Genomic DNA, 21,994 nt, shown 5'->3' on the forward strand with positions numbered 1-21,994 from the left:
ACTCCCTAAAAAAGTATACAGAAGTGAGGGAATCTTAGGTAATAAAGTTAATGCTAAACAAATAGGTCTAAATCCGAAGTGTAAAAATAGCTCTGAGCTGTACTCATAAATGTAATTGATTAATAAAGTCACCTACAGAATCAGACATATTTCTGGTGCAAAACAGACTACCTCTTATTTTGCAAAGGATTTTCAGAACCCTTCCCCATCAGCTTTTTATTGCCGTCTGTGTCCCTAGGTCTCTTTTATACCTTGGCACTATGACTGGCCCTACTAGATTTAGTCTTAATCCTTTATTTAAAAGCTATTACAGTAAAATGAAGGACCCATTATTATACTTGTTACACCAGTCAGTTTTGTCCATTTATTATACAGTGTTATCTTAATAATCACTAACCTAAAAACATGTTCGTAAAGTTTTAAAGCTTCACAAATGTATAGCAGCACCTACTTGCAATTTAAATAAAGGTCTACATTATAGATCTTATAATAAACTTGTCTGTAAAAGTAAAATTGCTTGTACAATAATCGCACAAGAGGAATACTGAAAGGGATTAATCCCCTATACATCTGACTTTTCCTTTGTAATAATAAAGCTGTTCTTAGGACTTTGAAAAATCTAAATGAATATGTTCTTTTGAAATGTTTTCATCTTATTCTAGTAATGAAGTAAACCCTAAAGCTTCACATTTGCTGGCTTAGTGCTTTCACCTATTTGCTTTCTATACTAGGCACAAAGCAGCATAATAAGGGACATCCTCAAGGTGTCATTGTATAAAAATAACCGCTAATAATCTTTTTATGCATGCGTATTGCCAGAATCCACTAAGCGCAAATGTATGAATCTTTTGGTGGATCTGTCGGTTTTAAAATGATTCAGACAAACTTGCCATCGCTTGATATGCATGGTCATTGAGAGAATCTAATTATTTTTTTAAAGTACCATCTAGAGCGAGGTGCTTAAGTTGAGTAGGTGGGTACCATCTGTAGTGTTGTGTCACTGCAACAAGAGTGCAGAAGTTACATTTGAGCATGTCTTGCTATATTAGGCTTTGACATATCTTTTCATTAACAAGCTTCTCCCTACATTGTTTTTACTCTTTCACATAGCACTGACAGTTTTTCTGCAACATTTTATAAAAAACATTGAACTATTCTTAAAAAGGTCTGCCCTAGAACATCCATTCTAATCCCCCTCTCATGGTCATGCACAAACAATCAGGGCACGTTCCCACCATAATCGGACCATAAACGCAATTCAACAGAGAACGCCGGCCACTGTCAGAATATAAGATTTTCCAACTGGCTCCTATGATCAGCTGATCGAGGGATGCCGGCCGAAAAAGCGAGCCGACAGTGGCACCCACTGTGTGAATTCCGGCCACTTCAAGAACTGGCCTAAATTCGCAGTGTATTGGCACCCTTAAGCTTCCACAGGTACATGTCTATCTGGCTTTGTGTTGAATTATCACACACCAGATGAGGCAGGAATAACTTCTGTATATATTGTTGGGCAGTATAGGTTAGTACTAAGGGGCTTACAGGTAAAAAAAAGTAGAGGAGCCGCAGTCCTCGGATATGGTGGCTGCATGAGTTTTCTTTTTTGCAGGCTTTTTTAAAACCCTTAATTTGGTGATCCTGCAAGCAACACATTTTTGTCCTAAGGTAACAACGCTTAATAAATGTATGGTATCTATGAAGGAGACGCTAGGTCACCCTAGGCGGCTCTCCTGATTTGGATGACAAACAGCTACACCTTTTCTCATCTCTATCACATAGAGGGGAGTTGTTTAGAGGTTCACAGAGAATATCTGTAAAAGCAGATAGCAGTTAATATCCAAGCTGATAAGTAATAATTTCCATAAAATCAAAAGAAAAAAGTAAAAATACATGGGACAATTCCCATTTTACACCTAAAATACAGAAAACAAAATAAAAAAAAGAATGTTGTCAAGGAAACTTAATAAACTTAATACAGTTATGTTTCATGGGAAGGATTAGATCTGAAGCTTCCTCTAAATGTCATAATGGGGTTACAGAGAGTCCACTACAAAAATGATTTATTAACATGCAAACACTTGCTAGGATAAAAAATCCTCTTAGAGTCAGATTTGGGACTAAGACCAATTGAACCATTTTCCCTAGAAAAATAAATTGAAAAAAGTCAAAACTGTGATTTCATAAATATGGTGACATAAATAACGACATAAATGACGGAAATAAAGAAGCACATATATCATGTGTTAAAAAAGAACTACAGTAATACCTTGGTTTACAAGTAACTTGGTTTGAGAGCGTTTTGCAAGACAAGCAAACATTTCTGAAAAATTTTGCCTTGATATACAAGCAATGTCTTGCAATAAGAGCAAAATTTTGTAGAAAAGCGCCACCCGAATAAGGCTTGTAGCAGTGCGAGCGATGAGTCTGTTTAACGACAATGCATGTCACATTGGATAGATTCCTTGTTAAGGTTTCACGAAATGAAAAAGATTCCATTGAGCCAAGAGATAGCAGTGATTCCGTTAGTGATAGTGAAAGTCGTCCTACACAATAATCCTCCTCTCTCTTGTCCCTCTCACACCGGCCACAAAAGGTACCTGTAATTGGTTTATTTTTCTTTATATTTTGTACGGTATTATATTACAGTACAGTATTGTAATTATTTTATATGAATATTTTTGGGTTGTGGAACGAATCATCTGAATTTCCATTATTTCCTATGGGGAAATTCGCTTTGATATACAAGCGCTTTGGATTACAAGCATGCTGCCAGAACGAATTATGCTCGTAAACCAAGGTATTACTGTACTTTTAAACTAATAGCAAAACATAATAAAAAAGAACTACTAATAAACTAATAGCAAAACATAATACATTAACTTAAAATCAGAAAATGTATATAATGCCCTAAAAGGATTTTGTAAATAGAACGTATAAACTAAGATTATGAAGTCAAAAAGAAATTTGTACAGTAGAGGGAAAGCCAGATTCCTTAATACACTAAATGATCTTCCCAGCATAATTCTAAAGAACTGAGAAAAATGCAGTTACAAGTACCGGTAGTGTTGTGAGAATGCATGTGAAGATTACAAAAAAGAAAAAAAAAATGACGTATTGGCCGCAAAGGAGTTTTGGGTTATGGGGCACATGCCCTGGGTGGCCAAGGTCTAGCAATGTCCCTGAATAAGGCATTGTTAAAGTAACAGGACGCTGTGCTATTAGGTGGCAGTTATGAAGATTTTAATATTATTAAACCACTTGATAAAAAAAAAAATTAAGTGCTGCAATTAAGAGGTGACATGGCTGCCAAACTGTAAATATACATGGGCACCTTTCCAGACATGTCTTGCCAGAAAGAAGCCTACAAGGGTGATGATCCAGTAGCGGTGCAACAGCAGCCAGACTCCACAAAGCCCCTGTACAATCACTACTGTATTGACACAGCAAAGAGCACATCTGCAAAGACACAATCTTTAGCATTCTGAAACTGGAATGCTTCTGCAAAAACACAATACTATATGGACATGAGGAACATGTCCATAAAGATATAATCAGTACCGTGCTGACATTACCAAGAACACGTTTGTAGAGACAAAAGTAGTACTGTACAGACAGCCAAGAACACATTCACAAAGACCCAATCACTACTGTACTGACACAACCAGTAACAAGTCTACAGAGATACAATCAGTACCTGACATACCAGAACCATAATTTAATCGAAAAGTCTTACCCTAAAATTGTATTAGGGTTAAAAAAAAAAAATCTAGATTTAGGGGAGAGGGATATGCATGCTAGTGTACAGCAGGTTGGGGAGAGAAGAGGAGTACGTACAGTGGTGAGGGCTTGGGGGTCAGGCACAGATGAGGGCAGTGGTGGAAGAATGATGGTCAGGTATGGTACTTAAAGCATAGGATGTGCGGGTACAGTAGTGATGGGTGGGGGCATGTAGGCACTGTGGTCAGAGTAGGGGGTGGGTGAAACTGCGACTGAGGATGGGGGTTTGGGGTCTGCATCAGGTTGGCTTGAAAAAATAACAGCTTGACCCCACCCATATATACGTGTCAGAGCATGCCATGTTCTCTTGTTTTACGCTGGTCATAAAAGTAATGATAAACAGTCTATTGATCACAGATCTTCAAACAATTGGGTGAAGCAACAAAGAAAAAAACCGCGCCGATCAAATCAGTTGTTCTCTGCCAGAACGATCAATGAATGACCCAATTACACATTTAGTGCAAATGGTTTTTAAAAGATGTATTTCTTTCATCAAAATAACAGTTCTATGATTCTTTCAGATGTATTGGTATTATTGGGAGTGCTAGTGGATGTACACACTATGCTAGCCCTGAACTGGTTAGAGAGTTGGAATCAGTTTCTTATATGAAAATGCACCCAATTATATTTAATATACTGTATACTACAGTATGTAAACAAGCTCCTAGAAGGGTTGACTCTGTAGCTAGTCACATTCTACTCTGCCCTAATGATAGAATCTTAAAAAATGAATCTAATTGCTGGTTTAGGAGAGGGCTGACAGTTCTTAAGTACAATATATTTTACAGAAGGAAGGACAAATGACTTCCAATGAACTGGTTTACTGAAGCAAACACATTTTTAAAATGTATACGTGCAACAACAGAATTAAAAAAAAAATGGGCCTGTTTCTCTCTCAGAACAAAGAACAGCAACGTACATATCCACTCACCGTGATGTTGTGTCCGTCAGGCTTTGCTCACTTGATGAAGATGATTCCCCCCTGGATCCTGAGGTTTTCTCTGAACGTTCTTCTTTTGTACTCTGGGACTTCTTTACCTTTGCAGACTTTTTCTTCTCACTGTCACTGTCATCACTTCCTTCTCCCAAAATGTCATCAACCTGAGAGCAACAAGTAGATTTTCAGGAAAATGTAAAGGAAATCATAGTGGATGAAATAAAAGGTACTCCCAGATATTTATGACAGTCATCCTATAAGGAGATTTATGAGAAGATGTCTCCAGCTGACAGATCTCAAGCAAATAACTGACAGAGAAGCCTGCTAACAGTCTTCTGTTCCTCCGAGGCAAACCTGCCTTGGGGTGTATGCAGGGTTCATAGACATGCACAGTCATTCAATACAAATATGTTCTAACAACATAGTTCAGTGGTCAGAATCTGCCCTCACCCATGACCAACATACTACTAATAACTTGAAGAAGTTCAAAGAGCGTCTGTGAGGATAAAAATATAATAGCCGCCACTGCCAACTGGTTTTTGAGGTGAAAGATCTATGGTCATCACCCTTTTACCTTGTTACTCTTGGACCTGGAAAAATAATACACCCAGTGATGTCTGAACTTCCATTCTACATGCTTGTTTAAAGGAGAACTATGGGGTCAGTGTTTTTCCCCATAGTTCTCCTTAGGGTAACGGGAGGACACAAACTAGCGTCCTCCCGTTACCCTAAGCTCAGTATACCGCGAGCTACAGCTCGCGGTATACTGAGACGCCGCAGCCGGAGCGGATCCCGACGTAGATGACGGGATCCGCCCAGCTGCGTGAGTGACAGCTGGCTCTGCCTATCTAGAGGCAGAGCCAGCTGTACCCGCCCCCTCCCCCGTCCGTTCCGCCAGTCAGCGCTGGCAGATCGGAGCAGGGAGAGGGGAATCCAGCCCCTCCCCCTGTCACAGCAGAGAGCCGTGACAGGATCGAGAGGCGAGCGAATCCGGTATGTGTTCGCTCACCTCCCGATCTACTGAGCCGACCTGTGACAGTCTCATTGTCACAGATCGGCTAGAACTATGAGGTGAGTGAAAAGCACTCACCTCATAGTTCTCCTTTAAGCTTTAAGATTAACTAGATACCGAAGCAGGATACAAATCAGAAATGGCAGTTCCCACATTTCTATCCTCACAGATTTTCCCTCGGAACCAGAAAGATTACCAATCCTAATTCACGGTATCAAAAGTATCCTTTAGTCCTTCATACTTAATATTTGACTAAAGGATCATCAGAAAAACTTTCACAACAGAATATCTACAACCATCATACATTTTATCCGGTGGCAAGCTGCTATCCAGAGTCCAGTCATGGTAATCAGTCTCTCCTAAAAACAGCAGTAGAATAGTATTCTCTCTGGCTTAAAGTTTGTCAGATGACAGCATTAGCCAAAGTCAGTGTCTTGAACCAAAAAAAAAGAAGAAAGAAGCAGCAGGGCAGTGCATTTATCATGCCTGGATAGCTCCATAGCCAACATTAAATGCAGCCTAAAATAACAGGGCCACCAGAGGAACACCCAGTCATCTGCACATCATGCTTTATGACATCAAGTATGTGTCTGCTGTTGAAAACTATATGCCCTTTGTTGTAGAGTAGAGTCATGTAATGTCCTTACTGTGAGGTCCTTGGTACAGATAAAGTTCAATGTGCATTTCCTTCTGATTATTTAGTAAAATATTACTTTAAATACAAAACACTATTTTACTACTTTGCACCCTAATGTTTTCTTCAATTTGGGGGTTTCTAGTTTAGTAGCATGGACAGTACTTGCTTTTCTCCAGCACCTTAGACAACGTGGCTAATGGTTTCAGCCTGAAATAACCAATCGGACAGGATGCCACCACCCGTGTTAAAGTTATATTACGGCAAAAGGTTTTTAAACTTTTACAAATGCTTAAATCACTTACAATGGATGGTCCTGTTTAAAAGTTGTAGTTTCCTGAGGAATCAGCTGATCTCCTGAGCACTGGCCCTGAAATACTGTTTTAGGGTGGCTACTTTCCCTTTGCGGGGTTCTATGGCACCACCCTGGTGTGTTCTAGTAAGCTGTGTGCATCTTCGCAAACACACAGACACAGCAATGCAAGCCTCTTTTCTGCTCTCTGCTCCCCGCCTCCTTTCTCCAAGCTAGTAGTGATCTTGTACCGGACAGGAAGTTCAGGGAAGAGGAGCTGAGAGAGTTGGAGCCAACTGCTCAGAAACGTGATGACTAAGTGCTTTGGAAAAAATTTAAATTAATTAATACTTTGCTGGGCGATGTAGATTTGTTTGATCTGGATTCATTATTGAAAAGAAGCTTGCAAGTTGAATACTACCTTTAAAGTATATATAAGCCCAAGAACAGAAATGTAATAAAAATGCAGTTTACAAGTTCTTAGATGTGGTGGCTGCATTCAACTTTTTTGAAGTGCAGTACAGTTTCAAGTGCAGAAAAATACCTGCTGATCCTGTCAGAAAGCGTGCCCCCTTATAAACTACTATGGACTGCACCGAAATCTAGAAAAATGCTGTCGGCTATCTTCTTATGAACTACAAAACAATACACCTCTATGTAATGGAGATGAGGATATTTTTATTTTACATTAGTCATAGTCCAAATTAGTAAAGCCTAATGTGATAATGTTGCTACAGTAAGTGAGTTGTCAACCAAGGACAAGAAGTGTATAATTGGCAGAACCACCAGGTTAAAAATAAAGCCTGCAAAAGAAAACTAATGCAACCACATAATCTAAGGACTGGTAAGCTGAAATATATTACATTACATTTTGTTTTTAGATTTAGTCATGCTTTAAGCAGTATTAGAGAGTGTTTGCTGTGTGGTAATGAATTTATGTACATGATGCACAAGGAGCTTAAAAGTTGAGCAACACTAGAAGTTAAAAGGAATTTGGGTAATTCTAAGGAGCATGGAGCCTTGGGCAATAGCCGGGTTTGCGACTCAACTGATGTGCTTGCACAGACAATACATGACAATCTTTCAATACAGCAAAAATAGACAGTTTGGATGATCTAGTGTATTGTATACTGAGCAGACCTTGACAGCTGCGAATGGCTGTTCTTGTGAGACAAAGTGTTTGGACTTCATAGAAAACCTTATCTGGTCACCTGACACGAGATAAGCAAGTGCCACAATAGCCTGTGTGCTCCCTCCTGCTGCCTTCATTACATAAGTAGGAATACTTGTGTGACAACAGCATTGCTGTTTAAAGGCAAACGCTATACTCTGTCTCCATAAGACATTAGCAATATGTGTGCATAAAGCTGACTGTTCTCTAGTGTCTATTGTTCACTTAAAAAAAAAAAAGATCCTTTTTTACTGTTAATCCTTCTTAAGCAATCTTTTTAGCTCCAAACAGATGACAAAGAAATAACTCATGTACATACACTATTTTTCCACACTCTATTTCAGGCATATCATTCAGCATGGTAACTTTGATAATAATGATCAAATGCATTTAGCCATTATTGAAGCTGCTGAGGTGACCTTTGCTTATAGTAACATACAAAAAAGCATATATTAAAATGACACATTATTCGGTATTAAGCTGGGACACTATATAAAACACAATTTTATAAAACACAATATAACCCCTCATAAGCATCAGCAAATCTGTTTAACATAACAATACGTCACTTCCATTATTTAGCACATGAAATATGCATCACAAAACGTGAACTATGCAGAAAATGGCAACATGTACAGGCACTGAATACATTACATTTAAAAAGCGAAGCTATAGATGCAAGAGTATTACAATTCATAATGTAGAAAATAAAATAGCCCCTCTTAAAATGCAAATAGCAAAACTTAATAAGACCCAGGTGGCAGAAGATGAATCCTGCTTTCAGCTCGAAATACATCCTGCATCGGCTATTCAGCAAAATGTACTTAGTGGCATGCAGATCGTTATTTATAAAGGAAATAAGGCACATATACTTTCATGAAGATTAGTTTAAGCTGTCACAAAACAACATACACCAGAACCCTGACAACGTACAATATTGCATTATTGCAATCAACTGGAGGCACTGCAAGTTCAAGAAATGAGCTAGTCACAAATGAATAATAGAGAAATTGTTAAACATACCTATACATTTGTGTAGATCTACAGCTATTATAACCAACTAAAATGCATGTGCACCTAAATCCAAGCCAATTCCTCCAGCTCTTCCTTCAAAACAATACTGACAGTCACCTGGTCTATTGTGTGTCTGTTTTTACACCAAGATGCAGCAGTTTGCAAAGTGTTCACAGCAACAGTTGGTGGTCAAAAGCTGTCCACGCACATTAAAATGTAATGGTAAAGTCTACTATGCTTGGGAAAAACTGCAACGAAATCTTGGAGTGTGGGATCACATAATAACCTTCACAGTTCTACACAATTATCTGCAGTGCCATCAACAGGTGAAAGCCTGAAGCTGGCCATACACTATGCAAATTTTGGATGGTTCTTGATTAAGCTGATCGAAGGAGCCGGCTCTGTTCGGCTACTCTGACATCGGTCAGAATACAACAAAGAGAGCGGGAGATTCCTCGATTGACGCACGTAAGTGTTGATGGAGGAATCTGTTTTGTTTTCTTCGTTCAGCCCGAAGGTTACACAAAGAAAATATTACAGTGTATGGGCAGCCCTACTTTTTGAAAAAGGCCTCCAGTCTGCATGTTACCATTATGACAGAAATGATACGGTGATCTCAAGATCAGGAAACACTTGGATTGGTTCCCTGTCATCCGTGGGGATTAGCGCTAATACTGTCACCAGTATTAAGAACCACCAGCTGTATAAAATGTCAAAAGGAAGAACATTTTATAATGTATCCCCTGCACAGGGCACTGTGGAGAACAACATCAACATAGAATTTGTGAGATTGTGAGTTGGAAGGAGTTAAAGGGCATTTTAGTTTAATGTTCTAAAATTAATTTAAAAATAAAATTTATATATATATATATAGCTAAGCTATGGATGGTATAGTGTGAAAACCATGAAGGTGTGTGTGCAGTTTTGCCAAAAACAGATATTTGGTGCAAGTGCTACATGGCCATTTTGTCAGAATGGTCTGATCATCACAATGGCACAACTTACAAAAGGCAGCCCAATCTGTATGTGAATAGCCAGTGTAAACGAGCCTGCTGCTTAAAGAACTCCAGGATTTTGAAAAGTTAACTCTTGCAGTGGGGGTACTTCTGCACTGCAAGGGATAACTGCTCATTATACTCTAGAGGTGAAAATAAGAAATACTTACCCCGATCCTTGATCATGTGGCAGTGACTGCTCACCTTTCTGCCCCTCTGCTCCGGTGGTAATATGTTCTTCAGCATCTTCACGTCTAGTGGACCTGTATTAGACATGATGTCCGTGGTCCTTAGACCACTGAAGCCCAGGGGAGAAGGGGCTGTGGGGACCTGTGTCGCAGCCAGGCGGGACCGATAATCAGGTGACTTTTTTTTTATTTTTGCCCCCTAGACAAAATGAACAGTTAACCCTTGCAGTGCGGGAGAAGCCCCACTGCAAGGGTTCACTTTTCAAAATCCTGTTTTAAATTGAGGTTACCTTTAATTTTTATAACTAACAAAAACTTACATAAAAGACAATATTGCAAGCTATACACAATTTGATTCATTTGAACAAAAAGGTCAGCGTTTTAGTCACAACTGCCGTATACACAAGTCTTCCAGAACCTGTGTGTCATGACAAGGGCAATTTATGCTTTCAAAACATAGCAAGAAAAAGGGTCGGTTTGTTTTATATGGCTGATTCAATGTACAACATCACCCAGCATCACCATTTTATTACATATTACCTCTGCTCCGACATGGCAGATCCAATGCTATTTATAGCACGTGTCACAAAGACCACAAGTTCGGCAACATTCTATAGACTGTGGGATATATCCTGAAAAAATATGTTGCCCAATGACATGGTGAGTGAAGAATGGCAGCGAGGAGAAAGTGGCATAAAAGCCATTAATTATTTTGTGAAAGCACAAAAATATACTGTAAAACAATTTCAATAACAAGGTTATGTTTTAAAATGAAACATGCTGTTCCTCGGTTATTTAGCTATTTTTAGGCTTAGTACAAATGTAAGCGCTAAAAAGCGCCACCACAGGGTACGTAAGTAGCTCTCATTATTACCCACTCGATGCGTGGACAAATGTTCTGTACTTCACACCTGGAGCAGAACGTGCCCCTGCTGTGTTTTCTTTGTGTAGAAACACATAGGTGAACTGTCAAGACAGGCAGAGAAAAGTACCTGGAAATCATAAGGTGAAACAACATTAAGCCCAAAGGGCTCAGCTTTCTAAATGACTCAAGAAGGAGAACGTTTAAATGCTGAAAGACTGATTGAACAAAATCATAGGCATAAGCATGACATTTTTTTTCCGCTTTCATTCTCTGAACAATTACTTACTGAGGAATATAACTGCCATGCACGGCAGCATTATAAAGTTTCAGAATTACGGAGTCAGTGCATTTCTGTCACACAGGAACTGGAGTCTGCTGATTTCCACAGAACAGCAGTATATGAAAGAAACTTTCTTCTAATGAAATGTTTATCACAGTCACAGGCTGCACAAAAAAAAAAACCCACAAAAAGTTGAAGGCCAACTTTGATATTGTTACAGCACATTGTAAACCTTAACCTGCATTCGCACATAAGCGTCAGCATAGCCAGGCCATTTAGAGGATTTTTTTCGTTTGAGTGTATTTATGCACTGCCTGTAGTACAGGAATGCCTGAAAAAGTATGCACACACACACTTTTTTCAGGCACTCCTATGAGGCTACAACACTTGATTATGCCTGAAACTAAGCTCATGTACTTTTTCGACTACATGTATTTCTTAAAACCGACAAAATATTCATATGTGAACAGGGGCCATTGAAAATAATGGGATTCCTCTCATTAAGCACTGCAGCAAAATGCCTAGGTGTAAATAGGGCCTTATAACCTACAGTTCAAACATTCCAAAATAATACAGAACTATTCCTGGCAGATCCCCAGGTGCACAACTCAAATTTACCAAGATTCAAAAGTTTTAGATTGATTCTTCATTATCCTGTGCATTAAACCTGTATACGGCCAACATGAATTTTGGTAAGGGCCCTTTCAAACATACAGCGTTGACGTGTTTTTCCAGCTGAATAAATGTCAATCACCACTAGGGCACATAGGAAACAATGGTTTTCTATGTGCCCCATTCACAGGTTGTGATAAAACGCAGATATACCACATTTGTCACTGTAAGTCACTGCTGTGCAGAGACATGTACGGCGCGTACACTTTGTACACTACTAACAAAGGAAAAAAAAAGTAAATAGTGCCTTGCATTGTAACAGGGTCATCGCAGACACTCAGCAGACAGTAGCTGTGTGGTAAAGCACACAGTCTAGGCCTCAGTACACTGCCAGTACTCGCTGGCATCCTGTGTATCTCTGTCCTAAAGATTTGTTACTGGAAAGGCCAGAGATCAGGACATTAAAGTCATAGAAGTAGTTTAAAGTGGAAATAAACAGTTTCCCAGAACAGATACATTTAATGCAGGCATGATGATAACTGCCACAGTTGCCAATGTGTTTATGTTGGCTCTTAACTGAACTTTCAAGCCTTTAAAACGGAGAACTATGGGGTCAGGGCTTTTCCCCATAGTTCTCCTTAGGGTAACGGGAGGACAAAAACTAGACTCATAGTTCTCCTTTAAATGGCTGGTGTTATGCAGATCTAAATAGAGGCTAAGATGGCACGGTCCTCAACTGAAATGAATAGGAAGCTTTAGTCCTACTTTGAATTTGAACACTACATTCACCTCACTCAGATCCACAGTTCACAATGTACTTTTGCTGAATGATGCATAGGCAAGACATGCACATTTACACATTTCAGTTGGCTAAAAGGCTCTTCAGCAAACATCAAATACAATCATGCCTACCCTGGAGATCAAAGGAACATATATTCTAACTGGAACACAGCAATTAAAAAATGGGAAAGGCAACTTTAAGCAGACCTTTTACTAAAGTATTTAGGTCTGAATTAATAAATTCCTGCATCTTTTATTTTTAAAGTGTATGAAAACTCTGAAAATGAACTTCTTATATTTGCTCCATTTTGGTCCGTTGAATATACCATTGAAAGAGTTTTGCTATTCAATAAGTGTGAATATCAACTACAGAACACTCTCCCTATGTTATTAGGATGGGGAGAGAGGGGGTATTTTAAAGTCTTACCACTTCTGGTCCTAGGGTGACAATGACGTATTTATAGACACAGTACAGTGAGTGAGCATCACCACCCATGGGCAGAAAATGTATTACTTGAGGGATCACCAGGTGAGAAAAAAAAAATGTAAAAAGCCTGAAGAGAAAACAAATGGTAGCCACTACATCAAAGGACCGACAAGCTGCAATATATTAGGTATTTGCTCTGGATATAAAGCCACTTTAAAAAGGCAGGTCTTCAGCTCCAATCAAGTGACTTTGCCTCGGCTGAGGTGATGCTATCAGTGTGATGCAGGCAGGAGGAAGCATTTTCCATGGTCTTCCTTTGCCCAGGTGATAACCCAGACTGCAATATTTTAACTTTGTGACAAAGTCATAAGGTGAGTGGCTGCAGCAAAGAGCTGATCTGTGTCCAACATTTGTGAGCACAACCAAAAACCTTGGGATTTACTTGATTGTGCCACCCGGAGTCAATATCTTAGTCCATAAATTAGATACAGACTCTGGATAATGTCTAACCAAAGATGGCTCCATCCCTCTAGACAAACAAGCAGATGAGGGTACTTGTTAGTGGGAGTACTGTGATTTATTTGAGAGGTCCTTACAAAATTACTTTGCAAACAAGCATGTAACATGAAAACATATATCCACTTTAGGGAACTACTCCAAAGTACCTAATCTGAGCTCTCTAACCACATGTGCATGAAAATGCATTAAGCAGCTGCTCCCTACAAAATTACTCTAAAGTCCCATATCCACATCATGCAAATGTTAGCTGAAGGACAGTAACTAAAGGAGAAAATAAAATGGTTGTGCTAAAAATAACTGTCCCATTTTGAGAAAGTTACAATCCTCTAGGATCCTTAGCTTCGGCATGTTCAAATGCCATTTTGGACAATGTAGCCCATCTCAAGGGCAACGATAAATGATAAAGTATAATTTTGGATTAAACATCATGAATTATTTAAAATTAAATTTTGCATTCTTAAAACCTCATGCAAAAACTCAAAATACATTTTGGTTTGATCTGTGTAAGACATCAATAATGTATAAGCCAAGGATTTCTGTCAACTTTTCAAGCTGAATCCTTAGGTACAAAGCCATATAAACAATAAACTTGCAGCCAAAAACAAAATCTAGGATCCAAAAAGCAAATGTTAAGGAGCTGGGTAGCGTGTGCTTCCACTGACAACAGCACAAGCGCAAAAAAAGTGAAAGAGCCGGCAACTTGGACCCTGGGATTTATCCAGCCTTGACTACTTCAGAATCCTAGAGAAAAAAGAACGGAGGAACTTCAGCAGGGGTCTAATGAAATCCTCTTTATAACGGCAGCGAAAAAGTTTGGTCTCGAGCCCCGTCTCACAGAGATAAAAAAAAAAACTGTTGAGAAAATCATACCGTGTGAGATTCAAGATGGGAATTGTATTCGGTGCAGTGGACATTACAGCTGAATGAACTTTTCATCTAAAACAATTCTGCGCCTTGTAGTGGCCGAGACTTCTAATTAGTCTGAACAGTCTCACCTACTGCAGCTTGCTCAGGTCATGTTCTATTCTGGTGCTGGTAGTTAAGTGAAGATTGAGTGCAGTAGTGTGAATCAATACATGACAGGCAGAATTACTCATACAAATTAATAAGCACGATAGCCGAGTCTCATGACACACACACATCAATACTTGCCTTGCAGAAAAAGAGAAAAAACACCACAAAACATCAGCTATCCTAGTTAGCATTCAGATGTAGACCCTTAAACAGTGGGAAATCTTAGATTAACATCTTCACTTCAAACTGGACAAGATCCTTTCATCTTCTTTAAGGGAAAAATCAAACTGACCACTTGGCTGTACTAACTTTTTTCTGAAATTGTCATCTTAATTATATTTTTAATACAGCTAGTTTCACAACTTTTGTGTTGCATCTGCTTCCCATGCTTGGTCACCTATACAGCACCTCTGGGATCAGGAGAGGGTGGTTGAAATGATGGCCCAATAAGCACTCTTCTGATTTGTGGTCTAAAGCTGGCCATACACCTATAGATTATTTGCAGATTTTCTATGGTCACATAGAAAAATGCAACAGATTCCTCCGTCCACGTAAACTGTGCGGATGGAGGAATCTCCCACTAGGCCAAGCTTCAGTATCTTGCTAGTCGGCCTCGCTGGCTCTCAAAATACCTGAACAATGCCTGCATTCAATCAGATTATTTTGACAGCCAGTGGGACCAACTAGCAAGATACTGAAGCTCGGCCCAGTGGGAGATTCCTCCATCCACACAGTTTAGCGTAGATGGAGGAATCTGTTGCACTTTTTCCATCTGACCATAGAAAATTTGCATATAATCTATAGGTGTATGGCCAGCTTTACACTTTGAAGAGGTGAGGAAAGCACAGAGATGTCTTTGTCAACCATGTATTCAGCTTTGATCAATGAATTCAGGATCCCAAACAAGAATATGCAATAGTGAAAAACCTATTACTGACAGAACAAACCTGGATCCATTTAGGAAATAGGCCCACAAACTGGAAAAATTGGAAACTTGTTTTGTATGAATATAATGGAGCAACCATTGCCATATCCAGGACCCAGTTTTAAACAAAATTACAGGAGGATGTAAACATCGGAGCAGGCCATGCTATGGAGCCAAGTAAGCATCTGGGAGGGGGGGATTAAATCAGCGTAAATTACTTGAGGAAGGGTGGGCTAGCAATACGACCGGTAAAGAGCCAGCTGCGCTTTAAAGATATAATCTTAAAGTGACATTAAACCCTCAGATTTTTTAACATAAAACAATACTGTAATGTGTGCCTTACTGTAATCCATGGTTGTTTCCCTTCTCTTTGCTGCTCTTCCTTTTAAATCTGTATCTGTTCTCATGCTGGGCAGAACTTCTGTTTTGCAGCAGACTGCCTTGTCTCTGGAATAGATACATGGTGTCTGTGTGCAGGTTCACAACCTGAGCCAGCACTACAGGAAGAGGCCCTGAGCTGCAAAGGGAAGTTCTCCCCAAGCAGGAGACAACATGAGGATTTAAAAGGAAGAGCAGCAAAGAGAAGGGAAACAACCATGGATTACAGTAAGGCACACATTACAGTATTGTTTTATGTTAAAAAATCTGAGGGTTTAATGTCACTTTAAGAAGTCATACCAATGAGCTAAAATACTTTATAAATATTAGTCTACCACAAGGTAACTAAACCATGGAACTGCAGGAAGTTTGATCAAGAAATTGAAGATGCGACATAATAAATATTAGAAACGCAGAATAGTTCTTTAACAGTGTAAGAAATATATACCCGCTGTCAGTTTGAAGCTTTTAGCAGGCAATAACCTTCCACAAAACACATTTAATAACTATTTAAAGTGACACTAAACTCAGGAGTGAAATCCTAAAAATACATTTAAGTACTTTAACTATTAACAAAATATGTACTTATTTGTATCACTCGGCTGTAGATCCCTCTCTGAACTGGTGCCAACAATGTCTTTCCTTCTGGAGGGTGGCTACTTTTGTTCCCCATGTGTGTGTGTTGTAAAGTAGCCACCACTCCACGCTCACTCCCGTGATGGACTACATTCTCACATTTAGTTTACTAATTTGAATTGAGGTTGTAGCCCATCATGGGAGCAAGCTTGGAGCGGTGGCTACTTTACAACATACACAGGGACCATGGGGAACAAAAATAGCCACCCTCCAGAAGGAAGGACAGTGTCAGCCCCAATTCAGAGATGATTTGAGGATCTACGGCTGAGTGATACACAAATATGATACATTTTTGTTAATAGTTAGGGTACTTGAATGCATTTTTAAGATTTAACTCCCGAGTTAGTCTCACTTTAAAGATATGATATGCTTGTGAAATCTTTAAATTCCTCATCATACAAAAGGCATATTATCAGGAATAAACAACATACTGTATAAAATGCTCTCTCTCTCATAGGACTGTCACAACACACAGCTTGATTAGAACAACCAAAGTAATAAAGATGCGTGAGAAAATGTCAGCAAATAATGGATCTGAAAATATTGTATAAAACAAAAATACAATGAGATATCATCCCATATTTAAGTCTTAAATTGAACTTGGCACAAACCTGGATAATTTAAGCTGGGTATATGATGAATCAATTCATAATGGTATATAACGTGGCACATATTAAACTTACTGTTTCCCTGTAAGGGTCAAGTAGATTTTTTTTAAAGAACATAACAAGCTTTTATTTCATTTTCATTAATAAAGACTGGAAAATGTATTAAACTTTTTTTTCCCTATTTTTTTAACTCATTATTATTGTTTTTAACTTGCATTCTGAAAAAGATATGAAACTGCAGCCTAAAGAAGGTTGGGTGCTGATCATCAATAGGGACCCCGGCTCTCAGTGACAGACGGGATTAAGGGCCTGCAGCTTTAAAAAGGGAAAATAGGATTTTTGTACTGCCAATAAAAACCTTTTCTCTTTCATTGAAGGACAGCCACATAGAATCTTGACCAATAGGGTTATAACGCTGCCACAACCCATTCAGCTAGCAGCAAACAGTACACAGAATCATGGCAAAACACCATAACCTCACAACAGGGTGGGTGCTGTGGCCTTCACTGAAAGCAGGGAAATTACAGTTATGGGCTTCTAAGCAATAGGTGTACAACCTATGGATCGGGACTCGAACTAGAGTCCTAAGACCAGAAATCTCACTTTTATGACCGCATACAATGGTAACATCGCAGATAATGCTGCACTGGCACTTGGTACCACAAAAAAAGGTGGAGGACCCCGCTCTATATAGTTTGGGTGCTCTTCATAAATATTTTATTGTAAGTAACACAGGCAGAAAGGTAAGAAAACGTCTCACATCTTACAATGCAATAAAAACATATGTAGTATTTTCTAACGATATTTATACTTTTTGTCCAGGTTTTTCAGAAATTCATCCACTCAAAACATGTTTTCGCTAATTTGGCAATAGAGAAGTTACATTTCTCAATTTGTTTTAGAACTACTGTCAGGTTTTTATTCCTACCTGTAGCTACATTAAAGTGATTTCCCCTCACTTCCTGTCCCAGTGATGGGTGTACAAAATAGAAGTCTAGAGAAATCTCAAAGAAGACACAGACAACAATGAAAACCTGATAAAGTTATTAATCCTTCCCCATGCAAAACAAAACCCTGGTTTTCATAAAAAATCCATCTCCATCTTTCACTGTCAAGAGGCAGAGAGACACAAACTGCTACGGTGCCTATGGGCAAATAAAAACAATATTTTCCCTGCAAAGGAGATCAAAACCTTACTCCAGCCAAAACATTTATTTTTTCAAGATCATCAGATGGGAAAAATTGTATGTTTCAGACTGACTTACCTGTTTATAAGTTACGGCAAGGATACAGTCAAAATGAACATGCATACGTGTATTCAAAGTTCCTTATGGGGGTGTATACTCTAGCAGACATGCATGTGCTCTTAGCTTTTCAAAATGTGTAATGTAAAACCTAAGCAGGAAGTCATTACAAATTCAAGGTGTAGATCCATGCTGGTTTGTCATTAAGGGAATAAAGGCTGTGACACACGGCACGCGAAGGGGTAGCGCGCTGCCTTCGCGAGCAGTGCGTCATGTAATTTTCTCCTCGGCACCTCAGCTTGCGTAACTGAGCATGCCGAGATGAAAAATGTCATCTTCAGCCAATCGGCTCACGCGTATAAAGCGGCGCGATACGATGTCTGGCCGGTTTTCACGCAGGAGCCGATTGACTGAAGGTGCAATAAATCATGTGCCTGCATTAAGCTCACACACTGCACGCAAAGCTCCGTGCCGGACAGCTTTGCTTCGCTCTGCATTGCGTGCAGTGTGTCACGACCTTAAGCCCTCGTTCACACCTGAAAGTTTTGTAGTGCGTTCTACACTCGACGAACGCTCAAAAATATAAATCCCATTGTATTCAATGGTCTCGCTCCCACCTTGGCGTATTTCCGCCTGTCCCTAACGCGCTACAAAACGGCCCATGCCTGAAAAGGTACATGTACTACTTTGGGCCGTTTTGTTGCGCGTTTCCATTGGGATACAGCCAAGTAGCCTTCGGAAACGCGCAACTTTTTTTACCGCGAAACACATATGCAATACGCCTAGGTGTGCAAAGACACGCATATGCAATACGCCTAGGTGTGAACGAGACCTAAAGCAAAATACTCAAGCATTTTACAACGTTTATTTCATTCATAAACAATGGCATTTTGTATGATTCAGCTTACTTCCTTATCCATGCTCTCCAAGTCTTCCTTGCAAAGGGTATACAAAGGCATACTTTCAGACATGCTAGGCTGACGCTTTCTTCGAGCTGGACCAGACTGTTCCTCCTCTGCACTTGCTGTAGGCAGCTCTTCATCATCATCATCATCATCATCATCAACAAACAGTTGTTCTTGATTGGGCTGAACAACTCTGTCAAATAAAATGAGTTTCCTTAGTCAATTAACATGCTGTGTATCAGTACTTGAGCAAGTTTCATGCTACTGTAAACTGAAGTGCTTTTCCACTTTCAGATAATTATTTGTTTTCCTCATTGCATACCTAAATAATGTGCTTTATTTTCTTCATCTGGCCTTTGTTTAGGCAAATGTGTATAATAAACAAGCCATATATATTATTAGGAGGAAAATGCCCAGAATATTCCATAAAGAGGAACTGAATTATGGAAGACGCACCCAAAAATTAGCTGTGGACAAAAGACTAGTCATCGGTATTGCCTGTGGTCTCCTTGCAGCTGACCTTTCCCCAATTACTGACTTACCATGCCTTAATCTGCAACTGTATTGAAGCAGCAGGGCATTCCTTACTCATGTCAGAGCCTTCAGCAAGTAGAATGGTGAACAGCAAAGTAGTGACATCACCAAAGCTTATTCCAAATCTCCTGAGAATAGCAGTCAGAGGCATAGTGCAAATGATCTCACATTGCAGATATACAGCTACAAGGCTACAGAGCAGGAGTGTTACTCTTGCATATCAGGTAGTGGACTGCCATTTTTTTTTTTTAGAGGAATTCCAGACAAAAAGGGTGACTCTTTTAGGCACAAGTAACATTTGTAGCTGTTTTCTTAAACTTAGCAAAACTTGACTTTTTGAGATAAGGTCCCCTTTAAATGCCAGCTTTATGTCTTATGCCATGCCCTACCCAAAGTGTATGTAAGGCCAAACTATATAATTTTAGTTTTGGATAGAGTCGGGAATATATATACCGTATTTTGCGGTCCATAAGACGCACCCGACCATAGGACGCAGGGAGGTCCGGCACGCCTTATGGAGCACTCGACAGACCGTAGCTTCTGTCACAGCTTCTATGACAGAAGCTGTAGTTAGTGACCGCTGAGATAGGTGGCGCTGTGATTACAGCACCACGGTCTCAGTGATCACACAGAGCAGAGAAAGGAAGTCCGTTCTTCGTCTGCTCTATGGTGATCTCAATCGTTGCCGCTGCTCGGTTTTAATACGAGTGATCTCATTAGATCACTCGTATTAAACGAGCAGTGGCTCCTACTACTCGCCCGGCGCCCGAAACTGCATGTCTCGGGCGTCGGTATTCGGTCCATAAGACGCAAGCACATTTTCCCCCTCCTTTTGGGGGGAAAAAAAGTGCGTCTTATGGAGCGAAAAATACGGTAATTAGCTATAAATTTCGCGCTGAAGTTGCTAGAAGGCCAGACCAATATAAAATAGGGAAGCGGGTTGTTTACCACGACAGTAGAAGTGATTTTTTTCTGAAGATATGGGTAAACAACGTGATTTAACAGCCTTTGAACGTGGGATGATTGTTGGCGCTCGGAGCCATGGAGCGAGTATCAGCAAAACAGCAGAATTCGTTAAATGTTCAAGAGCGGCTCATTGTTAAAGTGTTTAAAATCACTAGAACAGCCCTGGAGCTTGTATCTTAAACAGATCAGTAATGGCAGCTCCCATATATTTCAACAGATTACTTTTAACCAGTTGACATCCGCGGTGTTAAACCCCCTTCCCATCCAGGCCATTTTTCAGTATTCAGCGCTGCGGTATTATGGTTAAGTGAAACCAACCCATAACAAGAATGCTAGAAGGTAGAGTTTATTGGTAGAAGACTCCTTGTTGGTCTCCTTAGGGGAAAAAAGCACAGCAGTCTAGCACGTTAATCTGCCACCAACAGGCTTAGTTCCACTTTAAAATTTTACATTTGTTACATGTTCCCATTCACATAGCACAAGCTAAATAGAATATTTAAAAATGTAGCTTAAATTGCTTTTACTTTGGTTAGGGTTTCTTGGCTTCTTAAGGGTTACATTTTCTACTTGGCTTCTCCTTTTTTTTGGTAATGTTAGGCAGGACTTTGAGGGCTTTGCATTGTATGTTAATGAGAGGAACACAATCCTCAAAATTTCAGTCCCAAGTCTTTCTATAAGGACAGATCACTGTGAAAGTCCGCAAAAATCCTGGAATCTAACTAGTGAACTGAGTGTCGATTTAACTCTCCAGCGTCTACCAAAAGCTCAAATATAATTGTTTGGGTGGTACAATGAGTTATGCAGCTGACTCATTATATGTCTATTATCTGCTGAGAAATCCAAAATGGGCTTGGATGTTCATCACTGATCTAATGATCTTTTGTTTAGACATCGTCCTTCCAAAAAGTTCACATCAGTGGATTAAAATTACAGTCATAAGAGTAATGTTCTTTTACTGACATTTTTATCTCCCTGTCTTTTCAAGACAAACCAAGAATGATAACACAATGGCTAAGAATCAGTGACCTAAATAGTTATAACCATAAGCTCATCCATGGTGGAGAATATTTGCTTTGCTGCGGTGTTGCTACTCAGACTTGAAATTAACTGTATAATGCAGTCAAGTAAAGGTCAGCCTACTTTATAAAATGCACTAGTAGTTGGAAGGAAAGCTCCAACCCAATGCTTAGCTAAAACATTTTCCAATGAGAGGTGGTTGATTTAACACCACTCTGCAATATAATTAATTTATATGTGTGTGTGTGTAATTATATATATATA

The 21,994-nt window shown here is 39.5% G+C and overlaps 1 protein-coding gene across 1 annotated transcript in view; it reads right to left on the reverse strand.

The window, feature by feature from the left end:
• CTDP1 (CTD phosphatase subunit 1) overlaps nt 1-21,994 on the reverse strand; it is a 99,201-nt gene that overhangs the window by 24,915 nt on the left and 52,292 nt on the right. The window contains exons 12-13 of the mRNA XM_018556318.1: nt 19,217-19,406; nt 4,709-4,878 (exon numbers count right to left, since the gene is read on the reverse strand). Coding sequence (XP_018411820.1) covers nt 4,709-4,878; nt 19,217-19,406 — 360 coding nt within the window. The remainder of the gene's footprint in view (nt 1-4,708; nt 4,879-19,216; nt 19,407-21,994) is intronic.

The sequence above is a fragment of the Nanorana parkeri genome, unplaced genomic scaffold (genome assembly GCF_000935625.1).
Source record: "Nanorana parkeri isolate BGI_ZX_2015 unplaced genomic scaffold, ASM93562v1 scaffold233, whole genome shotgun sequence".
In the NCBI taxonomy this organism is placed as follows: Eukaryota; Metazoa; Chordata; class Amphibia; order Anura; family Dicroglossidae; genus Nanorana; species Nanorana parkeri.